This window comes from Temnothorax curvispinosus, unplaced genomic scaffold (assembly GCF_003070985.1).
Source record: "Temnothorax curvispinosus isolate PA1 unplaced genomic scaffold, ASM307098v1 QBEX01010053.1, whole genome shotgun sequence".
NCBI lineage: Eukaryota > Metazoa > Arthropoda > Insecta > Hymenoptera > Formicidae > Temnothorax > Temnothorax curvispinosus.
In genome coordinates this window covers 1,344,293-1,360,271 of record NW_020219833.1, presented here as the reverse complement: position 1 = coordinate 1,360,271, position 15,979 = coordinate 1,344,293, and the positions used below count along the sequence as shown (strand labels likewise).

The 15,979-nt window shown below is 39.3% G+C and overlaps 1 protein-coding gene across 4 annotated transcripts in view; it reads left to right on the top strand.

Moving 5' to 3' along the window:
- The window catches only part of LOC112459669 (neurobeachin), a 190,817-nt gene that overhangs the window by 113,113 nt on the left and 61,725 nt on the right, over nt 1-15,979 (top strand). For 3 of the 4 annotated variants that reach the window (XM_025023900.1, XM_025023901.1, XM_025023899.1), the window contains exons 26-37: nt 5-112; nt 212-383; nt 2,345-2,713; nt 4,164-4,294; nt 5,486-5,596; nt 6,467-6,674; nt 6,793-7,131; nt 8,389-8,515; nt 8,613-8,721; nt 8,912-9,087; nt 9,178-9,452; nt 9,827-9,963. In XM_025023900.1, coding sequence (XP_024879668.1) covers nt 5-112; nt 212-383; nt 2,345-2,713; nt 4,164-4,294; nt 5,486-5,596; nt 6,467-6,674; nt 6,793-7,131; nt 8,389-8,515; nt 8,613-8,721; nt 8,912-9,087; nt 9,178-9,452; nt 9,827-9,963 — 2,262 coding nt within the window. Of the gene's footprint in view, nt 1-4; nt 113-211; nt 384-2,344; nt 2,714-4,163; nt 4,295-5,485; nt 5,597-6,466; nt 6,675-6,792; nt 7,147-8,388; nt 8,516-8,612; nt 8,722-8,911; nt 9,088-9,177; nt 9,453-9,826; nt 9,964-15,979 lie in introns of all 4 variants that reach the window. The other variant, XM_025023898.1, reaches the window with a different exon arrangement.

Here is a 15,979-nt window from a genome sequence, read left to right as displayed (position 1 = left end):
ATAGAACATCGTGGACAACCTTACGCATCAGTTAAGTCCTGTGAAGGATCCCGAGAAATTGCTGCAAGACATGGACGTAAATCGTTTGAGAGCTGTGATATACAGAGATGTTGTAAGTATGCGATATTTCATAACAACGATAAAATGATATTATCACGTTATACGTTATAAGACAGAAAGATTAATTAAGTCACGTATACGTTAATTTCAGGAAGAAACCAAGCAGGCACAGTTTCTGTCCCTTGCTATAGTTTACTTCATCTCTGTATTGATGGTCTCCAAATATCGCGACATATTGGAACCGCCAATATCGCAGCGCCCACCAAGTCCAGTGCAAACAATACAGACAAATGGTGCCGGTCTCAGGCCAGGTAGCCCTTCAGGTGAGATCCTCGTGTCTTACTGGCATCACTAACACTAATGCAAAAGATAATCTGTGTAAATATTGATACACAAGATTCACTAAAGATAAATTTACTTTTAATTATTATACAATGAGAGTAATTAAATATGATCTTACAATTTACGAATGATTACAAGATAGCATATACAGCAACTTTACATATTAGTTATTGTTTTTGCCATAGTTTCTACAAATTGTCTATTACTGGGTATGCACTCTGCAAAGAACTTATAAATTAGAAATTAGAAATTATGAAAAAGATAATACAAAGAATAATATAATAATATGCTATTCCATGTCGATAACATGGTGTGCTTTTATTTAAAAAATTTATCAATTATTTGATATTTATAATTGTGTTTATTAGATCATCGTCTATTATCATAGAAAAAATTATTGAGAAATTATATTTAATTTTCATGTTATTATGATTTGCACGTTGAATACTCATTTGCGTAACACTTCCCTGAAAAAGAATTAAATTTAAAGAATTCTTCTGTTTACTCAAAACTCTTATGTGTCAGATATATATTATCTTATCTTTCATTTTAAAAATTATAGTATATAAATGAATTCAATTCAATTCGTAAAATAATTGATAATTAATTTCCGATGCTACAGCATGACTGCAGCTATATAAATGTATGGAAAAGAAATTTACAATATATATCTCGTAAGAGATATTTTATCTGCTTACTGTTTGGATAGAATTAAATTTATATCTTTCTCGAAATTTTAATTAATTGGTACATTGCTGCTAAAAAATGATTATGCAATTTTTTAAGCTTCGAACAGTGGATTAACTGGCTAAAAGTTTTCTGTCATAATAATGTTAATGAATGAAATATGATGAATGTTTTAAATAGCATATATGTACAGATATGTAGCTAATGTGTTCAACACTGTGCACCAAACGATGTAGCTGCAACTAAGACAACAGCACATGACACCAAGTAGAACGCATGTGTTATTGCACTGTATGAAGTAAACATTTTTATATGTATCTGACAGTGAGAGTTTTGATGTTTGCCGAATGTGTTTGCACTTTTTTTTGCGTTACGAATATACTTATGCCATTATATAATTGTTGTTATATTCTCTTGGATGTGGAACTTCTTTATATGGAAAATTAAAAAAGAAAAATGTTTCTATGATATCTCTATGATTGTTGCTATACGATTAATATTTGAACGTTTAACAAATTAAGAAATTTTGTGAAATAAGTTCTTTTAGAATGTTATACTCTACGCGGTTGTTACATATTACAAGTGATGTGATATAAAACTTGAAATTTGTAAACAATACATTATTTTTTTTGTCATTATGTTAATCTTTCTTTGTTAAAATTTATAGTATGTTACACATCAGAAATAAAAATTATTAATTACAAATTATTTACGATTTATAAAGTAATACATATTTAAAGTGATAAACTGTTATTTACTGAATTTCACTCTATTAATGTTAATTAAACTTAATATTCTTTCAAATATACTTTTTTGTGATCTTTAAATGTACACAACAAAAAGCAAGTTTTCTCTAATAATTAAATGTTTATATATTCTTATATTGGAATCTTGTAATATATTTTTATGCTACTCTTTGACATTCTAATTCTTTTCTAAAAACATTAAAAACTACATTTTTAATTATGTCGTGATTATTTTTGAATTTTCAAGATAAAAAATTGTATATGTACTTCGCTGCGTATATAGATAATTTTTTGCGAGAATGTTGATAATTTGCTATGGCATAATTTCGGAAATGAGAGCTTTAAAATGAGCAGACATTGATCATACTGCTTGTTCGTGATTTTATTAAACGAATGCATAGAGTGAAGGACAGTATCACAAAAAAGTACGCTATGGATCGCGTGTGACTGAAGTGATATAGCGCACGACCGGATAACGTGGTAACGTGGTAAATGTGGTTCCTCGGCAGATGGGAATGGTGGTGGAGGAGGGCGGCCCTTATTTCCACAGTGGTCTCACCACGTGTACCCACAGTTCCTCCCGGGATCTCACCCTAACGCCAATGCAAATGTCAATGCCAATGCCAACCATCACATCAACCAGCACCATCACCAGCACCCGCTACCGGCTGCCAGGCACTCTAATCGCCAGCCACCCTCTAACTATTACCTCCCGAATCACCACAACAATCACTACAATCATCATCCGAATAACCATAACTATCATCGTCATCATCACTATCATCATCACAATAACAACAACCACCACCATACGCTTCAAAAGCATATCGATCAGCCCCGAAATCTCTGTCATAGAAACTCCGGTGTCGGTCTGCAAGGTAACTCGAAAACCTGAAAGTTGTTTCACGGAATGCCCGAGTTCTTTTGGCCTGATTTATTGCGCATTACTCTTGTTTGTCCATTAATTTGCAAACTGCACGACGCTTGTCAATTGACGATGCGTAATTTTCTCGATGTTTTCTTGATGTTGTATACCAACGCAACCGATCCTTTTCCGCATTACAAAATTCATTTTTTTTAATTATCTTAAAAGAATATACATTTTACAACAAGCTAAAAATCTAAAAAGAAATTAATTTATTTAATTGACATGTTAATTTTTTTCTTTATTCCTCTCGCGATCATTTACACATATTAAATATCCAATCTGATTATTTTTTGTTTACTTTTATTATATTGTCATTTAAACTCGAACTTTTATTATAATTATAGTATTTAATTAATATTTTTCTAATAGATTCGCACACTGCATGCCGTACACAAAGCAGCCACTTTGAACTTGCAGCATATTGTCCCGCAAAAAATGAACTTAATAATCGTCCTATTCTACAGCATGTGGAATATGTATTTCCATTGCGATAAAATGCAGCTACAATATTTTATCGATAAAAATTAAGACACGCATGAGTATCCCCCTAGAAGTCAATGCGATGGATCACATAAACGAAATATGCCTAATTATTCGACAAATAATTTACTATTATTGAACGAAATACAATTGTCCCTGAATTTGACTTTTTGTCCATTTAATTTGTAGATTTTTATTATTATGTGTAATTTATACATCGATTGTGTAATATTCAAATACATATAATTCGAATCTTACATATACAATATGAATTACATATATTAGTTATTTTTTATAATTACCCGTTATCACTTGTTATTGCACATGATTCTTGTTTGTCCAATTTGCAAATTGCACGATGTTTGTCAATATCAACGAATCCACGCACAATTTTCTCGATGTTTTTTCGATGTTGTATCAACGCAACCAATCCTTATCCTATAATTACATTACCCGATAAATATAATTCAATATTTAAGAAACACTAGCTATTCTGAAAATTAAGATAAACATTCTCTAACATTAAATCCGTACTATCAAGAATTAATTGAGTACAATAAAAGCTTGTGTTTCTTATGATTAAGACAATTGAAAAATTAAAATGCCTGTTGTGTGCCTATGATTTATTTTGCAGCAATTTTGCGCAACCCTTTATATAGTACAAACAAAGAAGAATGTTCTGTGTTTCGTTTTCAATGTACCTACATGGATGTAACAATCTGATGTTACACATTTTTTACATTGTTAGTCTGCGAATTACAAAACAATATTAATGATCATTTTACACACCATGTACAAATGAAATCTTTCAATTAAATAAAATTGTTAAACGCATGTGTATGAATATCGATTGGCTTAGCAAAGAGAAAATCTTCATATTTCTCAATTTCTCATACCACATCTTAATCACGTGTTCTCAGGTAGCGGAGGTATAATGAGTCAATCGGGCTCTCAGGATGATGGCGAATATGAAGTCATCATCGTCGACGAAAACAATTCTTCGATTTTGGCCGATCACGACGTCACATCGTCCGGTCCGCCGTCGACCAAGGTAAGTTAACTTTGTTTGAAAAGTTGCAATTCTCCGAAATGTCAATACTGATCTGAAAAGAGCAACGGACACTTGTCCCCTACCGAACAAATTCGAAAGAAGTGAACACACCGAGAATAATTATAAATCTCAGGTAAAAGTTTGGCAAAGTCCGTCACGTATGAAACGCAATCTGATAGTGACAACATATAGTTTGATTATTTGGTATAAAAACGAGATGATTTTATACGAAGTTATAACAATTTTCTATACTTGAGACTGCATGCATTTCGATAGATCGAGAACGTAGACACGGAGATTTGATGTTTCAATCTGTCGCTTTGTACAACTCTACGTAGCGAGTATACGATATGCGGGTCTTTCTAAACAAATTCAACTCCGTTTTCTTCTAATACTGTCCTGAGTACCTTTCTCTTTATGCTCGATAGTTTCAAATGATATTCACAGCAGCGAAACTTTAGCACTCTTTCATCACGCACGATCTTATGGGGTATTCACGCAGTAATGACCAGATACTCGTGCTACCGCACAATGCTTTGCACTGATTTATTACGTGTATTGTTCGTCGTGCGATGATGACTTATAAAGTTTTTACTTCGAAACATTAAATATATACTTTGTAATTACGATAGACCGATTCATAGATAGCTACATTAGATTTACACGTATTAAGATTTGACAAGGTAAATTTACATTCATCCATGAATGTTTATCATACATTAGCACAATTCTACAATTATAACGTATTTTTTATTATCTATTCAGCCCCTATTGTGATTCTTAGGTGTAGTACTCGTTAGCTAATTCTCCTGATACAATTACGTGATTTCGAGACCTGCCGTAGTTGATGATCTCTTGTAATGCCCAGCATGTAGTGTTCACTTATCGATTGATGTCTTGCATCTACGTAGTCCCAGCGTAACGACCGTTAGCTCAATTTGTGATCTCTCGTAACTATATCTCTCGCACGTAACATCTATATCTCAAACGGATTCTCTGAAAATCGGCATTACCAGAGCGAACCCCAAAATCAGCCCGCGAAGTTCCGACACGTAATCGCACCTCCGAAAGTCAAGCCATTGTATCTATCTTTAATCCTATGCGAGCATGCGATACTCTGACTCTCGAATTTTTCTCATTGTTAACTTCCTCTGCTTGCATTGCTATGCGTACTAACTACTGGTTCTGAAGGGAGGTCACAGTGGTGTACCTCGGCCGCGGACTATTCTCGAGGATTACACCTCATCAGAACCAACGCTTGGCACTTCTACAAGGTCCGAACCACTGCCACGAAATCTGCAGGTAAAACTTAATTCGAGTACAGATCCGGATGTGTGGAGGAGCTCGTTGGCGGGAGCTCGATTCCCGAATTATGTCGCCGCGACCGGTTCGCGTTTTGGGTCGCGATCAGAGAAATGTGTTTTTAATTTGTTTTAAATTTCTCACTTCGTGAAAGAATGCGAGAGGAATACGCAACGTGCGATAATGCCCATTTGACGGGTGCAAGAAAGAGAGAGCGATATAACATCTTGATTCAAATCCTTCTCGACGCTTATGTAATGTTGTTATAATGTAAAAATAGCGGTCCTTACATGCGTATAACTTGGGTCTTATTATAGAATTAACAAGTTTGCTAACGAGGCTTGAATATATATGAGAAGCTTGGTTCTTTCTTTCTATAATATATTAGTTGATTGCGTATAGTAGTGGTGTACTACCGATTGCATGTAATGAAGTAAGTACATGGCACGCGAGAGTATATCATGAAGTGTGATTGTATGAAATTATCCTATGAAATGTTTCTGTAATAAAATCTAGCTATATATAAACTTTCATTAGTAAATTACTTCAGCATCGTAGTGACATTCTTAGGCCTGGAAATACATCTGAATAGTTTTACATAATAATTAACGACTGTTAAAAGGAATTTCTTGTTAATCCAAAATTCAGCAGTATAAAAAAATAAAATTTTAAATGCTACCACTTACATGCCGGTTAGAAAAAATAATTTATTTTATTATAAAAATATATAAATCTCCGTTTCATATATTTTCTAATCAATATCTTTTATTTAAAATGCCTCAATATTTTTCTAACAATTTATGATCGATTTTAATGATGACAAAATCCAATGTTTAATTCCTCCCTTTATTTTGATCGACTTTCTCCCAGAGCAATGACTCCAGTGAGGAGACAGTACATCGTAGCAATATCACCGCGGACCCAAGTCCTTCCGAAGTTACTACAGACAATGAAAACAAGCATAATTCATCCGAAGAAGCCTGGACAGACGTAAACCTTAATGAAGACGGTGATACGATGCCTATTACAAATCCAAGAGAAGACCCGCGAAACATTCACAATATTGCACACTCGCGCGGTAAGAGTCAAGTCAACTGGTGGCACTGTCACTTAATTGTGATTGATAAACAATCTTATTGAGAAAAATCTTTATCAATCTGATATGTAAAGCAAGAAACGTATTCTGAAACACGCAGGCGACATGCAAGACAGTGAGGGCAACGTTCTGGAACAAGAAATGCTGGGCAACACCGAACGCGGGGAGAAACCGTCGGCGGAAATCTCTGTGGTGAGGGTACCCGATCGGTTAGTGGTAACCGCAGCATCCCCGAGGGCCGACGAATTGCCGATCAAAGGTCTGGTCGATCATTTACCTGTACCGACACCTTCCCGCGAGGCCTCTCTCACGCAAAAGCTGGAAATGGCTTTGGGTTCGGTTTGCCCTCTCCTTCGAGAGATCATGGTGGACTTTGCTCCCTTCCTGTCCAAAACACTCGTTGGCTCCCATGGTCAAGAATTGTTAATGGAAGGAAAAGGTACGAGCTGCAAGGGTACGTCGAACGTACGATCATTCTGTGTTCGGTGTGTGCATGTTGCATATGAATCTGTGTAAGAAAACATTTATTACGAGCAAGCCAAGAAAAATTCTCTCTTCGAATATTATTTGATGATTTTAGAACAGTCTCTCTATAAGTTGCACTATAAATACATCGTGGTTTTATTATGTATACGCGCTTATAAAATGAGATGTAAAAGGAAATCACGACTCACATTCCACATTTTACGCGCGCGCGCGATATGATATAGAATGTCTGAAGCTCGATAAATAAAAAGGATATATTTCACGTTAGACTTTACTACACGGAGAACAGTCGTAGCATGGTCTATGTTTTCTAAGCGATGTCGAGATATATCACGCCCACGGATAAAAAAGAATCATAAAGTATTAAGAAACTAAAATTCAGTTAGCTTCATGTAGGCACAACATTTTCCGACATGATAAACAAAATTATTCTTTGTATTTATTCGTTATTTCTTCATATTTTATTGCGATAAGATATTTATTGCGAATATACCGTCAGCATTTTATAAGCGCGTTTTATTTTTTGCTCCCTTATATTTTCATTGATTGTTTAACATAATAAATTTTTTCATTAACATAACTTTTTTTTCTAAATATTGTATATATTATCATGTCAATAAATTTATTATCTTATTCGTAAACGCGTATCTAACAAACAAAACGTTTGTGATTAAATATTCCGAAATCGATGTATTATGGGCGCTTTAAAAGATAAAATAGCGATCATAAAAATAAGAATTCAACAATGTTGTTCGTGTAAAACTGTAAAATATTTAAAATCGTATATTTAGATATGCTTGCGTGATAAATAAAAATTTAGAGTCTATTTAAATGGGCATACTTGGCGGGACTTTCGTCACTTTTATGGTCTTTGGTATTTCACACCGGGTATTCAAATTAGTTGCTTTATGATTTCGCTTTAGGAAGATGGTCAGCGTATTCCGAGTAATCGCTCACCATTAGTATTCAGCATGCGTGTAGAGACCGCGATGATTCTCGCAGATTTTATATTCAAGGAACGTGGCGTTTGATGGTCTTGCAACGTATCGATGTACTTTATTTTTAACAATATCCGCGATACACTGTGAACATTCCTTGTAAAACACGACATTGTTCGTTTCTTCCGTTCTCTCTCTCTCTCTGTCAATCATTGTTATTCACCGTATATCGTATTCGTTCGTTTAACGATTCTCCGTTTGTAATTTTTCAGGTTTAACTACATTTAAGAACAGCAACTCTGTTGTGGAATTGGTTATGCTCCTCTGCTCTCAGGAATGGCAAAACTCCTTGCAAAAGCATGCGGGTCTCGCTTTCATCGAGCTCATTAACGAGGGAAGGTAAGACGTTTATTATACGGCCTAGAACGCGCGCAAACAAAACGAAATCAAAACATTCTCGTTTCCCTTCATGAAAATGCTTCTTTGCGTTACCCAGGTTGCTATCTCACGCGATGAAGGATCACATAGTAAGAGTCGCAAACGAGGCAGAGTTCATTTTAAACAGGATGAGAGCGGATGACGTGCTGAAGCATGCTGACTTTGAGGTATTGCGTGCATTTCTTCCGGCGATTTCATTGCTCTGTAAATAGAACCGGCCAGTTTTTGTCGCGTTTGAAACGTTTTCGCGAGTCATCTAATACTGATACGATAATATCCCAGCTCACAAATATACCGCTCGATATTATTAATTAAGAATATACATTAATAACAGATGTTTTTTTTTCTGATATTTAGTCACAATGCGCACAGACATTACTGGACCGTCGGGAAGAAGAACGTATGTGCGATCATCTAATCACCGCGGCACGAAGACGCGACAATGTTATCGCTAGCAGACTGCTGGAGAAAGTTCGAAATATCTTGTCCAACAAGCATGGTGCATGGGGATACATGGATCCAATGGCTGCAAAGTGAGTGCAAACGCAATCACTTTAATTTGGCTCTATATCCCATAATAAATAAATTGTATTTAATATTCTATCTATCATCGCTGTTTACAGATTGGCCGAATACTGGAAGCTGGATGCTTGGGAGGATGATGCACGTAGACGCAAGCGTTTCGTGCACAATCCACTAGGCTCGAGCCACCCCGAGGCTACTCTCAAGGCGGCTCTAGAACACGGTGCACCCGAGGATGCGATACTTCAAGCGCGTGAAGAGTTTCACGCGCATCTCGCAGCCTCGCGTGCACACCAACAGCAATTGCAGTCAACGGATCTTATGGATGACAGTGAATTGCTGTCGGACGACAGGGATCTTGACAACGACTTGACAGGTTGGTCGGCGTTCCGTTGCGGGATAAACGAGACGCGACATTTTAATGGCATATTACAGGCCACGTAAACCGGTTTTATTTTCGTCAATTCCGCGCCGCAATTTTGTTAGTTCGTTATTTTAAGTATCGGTCGTCAATTGTTATTTGTTATTTTAATTTCCGCGCTTAATTTCCAATTTCTATGCACTGTACATTACAGAAATAGCGTGCTACCGATAATTTGTAGTATGCACGAGTTTAAAGTAAAATGAGAAAGATTCATTTACGTTTTTATAGTTAAATAAAAAGAATTACAGGCAGTATATTATTATTATTATTATTTTATTGCGTTGCTGTTTACACGCACGCAGCCTGATTATTCATGTTTTTATCAGGTCCGGTGAACATTAGCACGAAAGGCAAATTAATTGCACCCGGTATCGTGGCGCCCGGCATCATTTCCGTTACATCTACAGAGCTGTATTTCGAGGTGGATGAGGATGATCCGGAGTTTAAGAAAATCGACGGCGAGGTGAGTACTTAGAGTAAAATACCCGTGGAAGGACACGTGATAAAAAGACACATTATTGAATATGCGTCTCTGTCACGATTATGCGTTTTTTATATAATCTTCGATAATTAGTTGCTTTATCTGTTCTTTCTCCATTAAGATAGAATATATGTATTTAGGACATTCGCGGTGTTATCTATTCGAAATGTAGTCGCTAGTTGTCTTGGCGATAAAACTGTTTTTCAATGAAAAACCCGAGTCGAGAAAGTTATATTTAGTCGACCAAAGTTATATTTATACACTAGAACTTTTACGAAGCTAAAGAAGCTAAATTTAAAGCCTATATTTAAATAATGGAGGTTAAGCATAATAAGGTCGACTAAGCATTCGATACGATCGAAGCACTAATTTCGTAACGCGTTTATTTTGCAGTTACATGTTCTATTATTTTTTCTAATTTTCCTCCCATTGTTTCTTTCAATTCGCTTCTATCGTCTATCGTCTATCGTCTAAACGCATCTTTATCAGCGCGTGCATTAACACTGCGGCTACAGCTTAAAAATGTGGGCGGTAATAGCGACGCCCATTATTTACATATTAAATGTTTGAGGTAATATTTTATGCTGCCCTCTCTTAAACTGACGAACGCGAGAGCCTAAGGTAGCCGCTCATAACGAAGAGTATTAATCATTTCGGCCGTCGTAGAATTTGAATAAGTGTGCGTCGTAAATGATGAGACGTGGCGAAAGCTTCCACGGCACCGCTGGTGGAGGCAGATTCGGGTTAGAATTAGTTCGGACGTGTCCCTGTCTATCAGTGTCCATAAGGCACTCTACATTCGTGAAGCTTATACAATCAAAGAAAAAAAAAAGAAGAAGAAAACGGAGGGAAAGCCGAGAAGAAGTCGAGAGAAAGAAAGAGAGACGACTGGAAGAACTAGAAGGACGATTATCATATATCGGTCGTAGATCTTGCGTTTGTATAACCAGGGAATAAAACAAACAGAGGAGGGCCCCATGGGGTCGACCGATCTTCAGGGTCGGCAATTATGAGCCCCCCGCGGGGGCCGGTATCTGCTTGCCCACTCTTCCGTCTCTCTCTTTCTCGCTATCTTCCATCGCCTCGCCACGCACTAACTACGCATCGGTGGCATAGGTGAGCAAGCTTCTCACAGGAATGCATTGAAACTACCGCATTTTCCCACCTAGTCAATGAACGTCGCAGTGAAGTTGTGTATCTAACGACGTGTCGCTCAAGTAAAATTCATAGAACCTACGTCTTGATGGCGTGGTATCGATAATTATACGTAATTTTACTCGATAAACCTGATCTTATAAATAATAATTAGCGTTCCCCCTTATTAAATTGCTACACTATAATAACAAAAATTTTCCATCGTCTATATGAATTCATATCAGGAATTTCTTATCGATACCGTGGGATCAGTCTCTTTTAACGCTTACCGGCATCTCTCGTTAACTAATAAATAAAATATATTCAGTGTCCTCCGCGCGAGAGGCTCTCGCAGTAATCGCTCGCCGACGATCGTATCTCTGTGTTTCTCGGGGGTATGCCCAAGGATTTCGCAGTGTCCACCTGTCGTCCCCGTTATATCTCGGCCGACGGACTTGCCCGTGAATAGGACGTACGAACTCATTCGGGCTCTCTTAATTGGAATTCTTTTTAAAAAGGAACGCTGAGCGCACCTGGAAGCGAGGAGGGAAAAAGCGCGAGAAGGAGAGAAAGACGGGCAGACAGATAGAAGCAGAGAAGAAGGAAGCTGAGACGAAGATAGCAAGGAGATAAAGAGAGAAAGAGAGAGAGAGAGAGAGAGAGAGAGAGAGAGAGAGAGAAGGAGCGAGAGAGTGAGAGAGAGACCGGTCGTTCACGATCGAGACACGCTCATTAGTCGAGGATGTCCTGAGGGTAGGCGGGAGGCTTCGTCGAATTCGTAGGCGATGGATCACTCGATAGTCGAGCCGAGACTTAAGCGATCGTAATGCGCGGCCACAGAAGAGGATGCACCCAGGAGTGGCCCCAGGGAGGGACTGCATATCGGGCCGCGCGCCGCTGCACCCTTTTGTGCGTATCTCCTCACGAGCCTCCTCCACGCTCCACGCCGATTGCGCCGATTCCTCCCTTCTTCCTCCTCCGCCTTTTATAATGGCCCAGGCAAACGTATTTATCGTGATTTATCGTTTACACGGGTCTCTCCTTTCTCTCCCGCCCCACCGTTCTTCTTCTCTCTCTCTCTCTTTTTCTTTCTCTTTCTCTTTTTCTCTCTTTCTCTGTTCGTCCCGCAACGTCGTACGTTAAAGATAGAGGATGCACACCGTGCGATTACGTCGAGAATGAATTATTGATAGTCCGCACGAGGCATTAATATCTAAAACAAATAATCAACGGTATGGCGAATGTACTTTTCGTCCCTAATTCGATGAAGAACCTGTGCTCCTCTTCTGCAGTTTAAATACTGAAGCGCAAAGTCCTGCATCCATAACGTAAATTAACAGTTATTTACATTGCGTACCATATGTAAGATTTATGTCACATAATTGCGCATGATGATGTATAATAACGACGCGCTGTCATCGCGATTTGCATACGCTGAAAATTGAGTCGCAACTTGGGTTATTCTTAGAGACAGCAAAACGAAGTAAAGTCGTAAAATAATAATAATCGATTTCCTGCGTTTCTTATTCATCGTACGAGTTCGGAAGCTATAGCGCATATTCTATTTGTAAGATGTAAACATAATATATATTCGAATAATACACGGTGAAAAGTCGATATCGCGTTTAAAGTTTAAATACGTGTTATTAAATTATTAACACGCCGTGCAATAATCTTCAAAAAATTAAGCTTTAATTTTTGCTTTTACACGTCTTTTTATATCTTTCGGGTTTGCATTTCGGAGGAGAAAAAGCAGATCGGCTTTCAATAAAACTTAACTGTTGCCGCAGCTTCGAGAGGGTAGGTCACTCGGGACATTAAACTCTGCCGCGTCGCGGTGGATCGAGCGACTCGCATTTTTATGGAAACCTGCTCTGTGGCGCCTAAAGTTCCCCTTCCCGTGGTATAGTTATCGCAGACACATGCTGCGAATATCCCCGTGGGATGCCCGTGCTGTGCGTGAAAAAGAAAGAGAGAAAGAGGGAGAAAGAGACACAGTGTGGAAATGAGAGAAAGAGGGCCGAGGGATACCAACCGGACAGGTGGTCCGTGCCATACGTTGGTGCTCATTCGCGACGAAGATACCATTAACGAGGGATATAGCGCCGCGAAAAATCCGAGACATCGAGCCGTTTATCAACGGTCGCAAATAGAAACTGCCTCGTAGATCATGCGGTGCCGGAGATTTCCAGGTTCGTAGTTAGAGGTATCGCTGCGACTCGCTTCGCGCTCGCGATTATTAATATCGTCATATTACTCATACGTAAAATACACATTGTGGCGAACGATTGCGTAACCGATACGGAAAGAACTTTCCGTTTCGCGTTTGTAATATAAAGAACTAAACGAGAATGACAGGAGGGCGGACTGTGACCGAGCACCGATTTAATGTTATGCGATTACGGTCCTTCTTAGGCGATGCATATGCATGACATCGGTGTAATATAGTGCGAGTGACGTTATAATAATGCGACTGTAATTATTCCGCGCCCCGCATCGCGGTACCCCTCGTGTGCTGGCATTACAAAGATTGTCCACCTCGCTTTAACCATGCACCGGCCGCTGAACGCGCGCGACCGTATCTCATCGCAATTATTCCACCGCATCTTCCTTGTATCTCGCGATATGTAAACGCGTGTCGATAAATAATAAAGCCTGTCAGCTACTCTTGCGGTCAGATTGCCGTGCAGCCGGTGTCTTCTTCGATAAAGAGACCTGGCTTTTCCTCTGCGCGCGAATTATCCGTGCTCGCTCTTTGAATTATGCGTCGTGAATTCCGGAATAATAACTCTCGTCGAGTTTGATGAATAAGCGTATAACTCTCGATCGGATCTAATACCTTCTGCCCGCGTATATATCACTGCCGTTATTATTAATAAAAACGGCACGGTCTCGAGAGGGAATAATTATTCTTCCAACAGTTTCATTGCGCGTTTTCTGCCAAAGGGGAATCAAGGTGCTCGGGGATCAAGGTGCGCGAGCGCATATCGATGCGAATTTGCATATCCCGCATAATTTAATCGATCCACGATTTCGATGGGACTCGACGGTTGTCGATGGCCAGGTAGCCAATGACCAGGGGGCAGTTTGTGCGAAAAGGATGCAGTTAGTTTGGTAAACATCCATCAATTCGTGGGCAGGGCAGCGCGAGGCAGAGGAGACGGGGCAGAACCTGAAGAGCAGGCAAGCTGGAAGGAGCAGGCGGGTTCATTCTCAACAAGGCAGGGGTAATCACTGCTATTAGTGCGGACATTACTCCGGTGGTCCGCCAATCTCCGTAACACTCCATCATATCGGGGCCCCAAGGCTCTTCAGTGGTGTAGAAAATAGATTTTCCTGCGGACTTCAATCGCGCTACGTTTTGCACCCGCGTAAAATACTCTTAACCGGAGAAAAATGCCTCTATCCAAAAATAGCTCTTCGATAGCTACAATCGATCACTGTTGGCAACTGGCACTTTCTGCTTAAATCTTAATCGTAATTTTCGCGATTACAATTATTTATCTCGCTTCTATCATTCCTCAAGTTCGAACTAATACGTATATCGCTCATATGTATATTTTTTAATCGACTACGCGCTTTAACAAACTACGGAAGTCGAAACGTGTCATCCTAATCTATAAGTGCCAACGACAAACGATCATCCGAAATCTCCTTTACTGTAGCAAACGGTCTTTCTCGTGGTGCCGGTCTTCCTTCGGCGGTCGTTATAGGCGTGACGACCGATTATCCTCGAAAGGAATGATGATGGATATCATAGGCAACTGTCTCGTGCCACATCAGTTCTGTCAGCAACTGCAGGTAGGCGGAAAGCTTGTGGGTGTATCCGTCCTGTAGATACGCGAACCCAGCACGGTGTGTTAAGAGGTTGCTCCAAGGTATTCATATATACAGCGTGTCTCGAATGCAATGCTCCGCTCTTAAATAGCAGCTTCTTCTATCAAGTTTCAATCTACAATGCGCCGTTCGTATATCCGGTGCTTAATCGTATAAAAGCGTAAATCGCCTGTCTACCATTACGGTACTGCTGTTTCACATTCCACGCATTTTTTTCTGAGATACACCCTATATATGCATATGCATATATGAAAGATACGATACGTATCATGGGATGTCGCTACAATGTTAGACGTTGATTAAAAACGGCGCAATTTAGGCAGCCGCGTCATGACTAAGAATGAAGCTATAATTACCGGCTTTGGCAACATTGATGCAACGTAGTGGAAATATATTGTCCTGGTCCTCTCTTTTTCGAGAATCATGTTACATTTTTTTTTTTTTGGGCGTATTTTTTTTCAATTAAAGCCTTGCAACATTATTTCATCGAAAACAAACGTACTAAAATTTTACGTTGCGCGTAATGTAATCGCGAATAGGACTGTACCATCAATGATGACCGTCCGTATCTTCTTCTTGCTGTTCTCCAAGTCCGCGGGTTCTCTCGTTGCCCTATTCGTACGCACCTGGAGGAGAACTAGTCGCTGGCAATATAGGCGGAGCGAGGCTGGATCCGATTCAGAGTGTGACGGATGGCGCCCACCTGTGGATTCATTCACTAATCTGCTCGCTAAGCAAACAGCCCGAACACACCCCGTCATTATTGCTGACGGCGTAAGTAGCGCCCGATCTCGTCCTTACCTGATATTTATTATGCCCTCTCGGATCCCCTCCCTTCCTTCCGCCACTCTATCTCTCTCTTTCCTCTTCCCGCTTCTCGCCGGTAACAGGGCACACGGATCGAACACCGTGCCCATTTTCGCGTCACCCTTTCGCCACCATTGATTTTCGGGCTCTACGGGTGCACGTTACCCCGCAATTATCGATGGCGCCTGGTGCCACGTATCGGTGGCCGCGTGTGCCATCT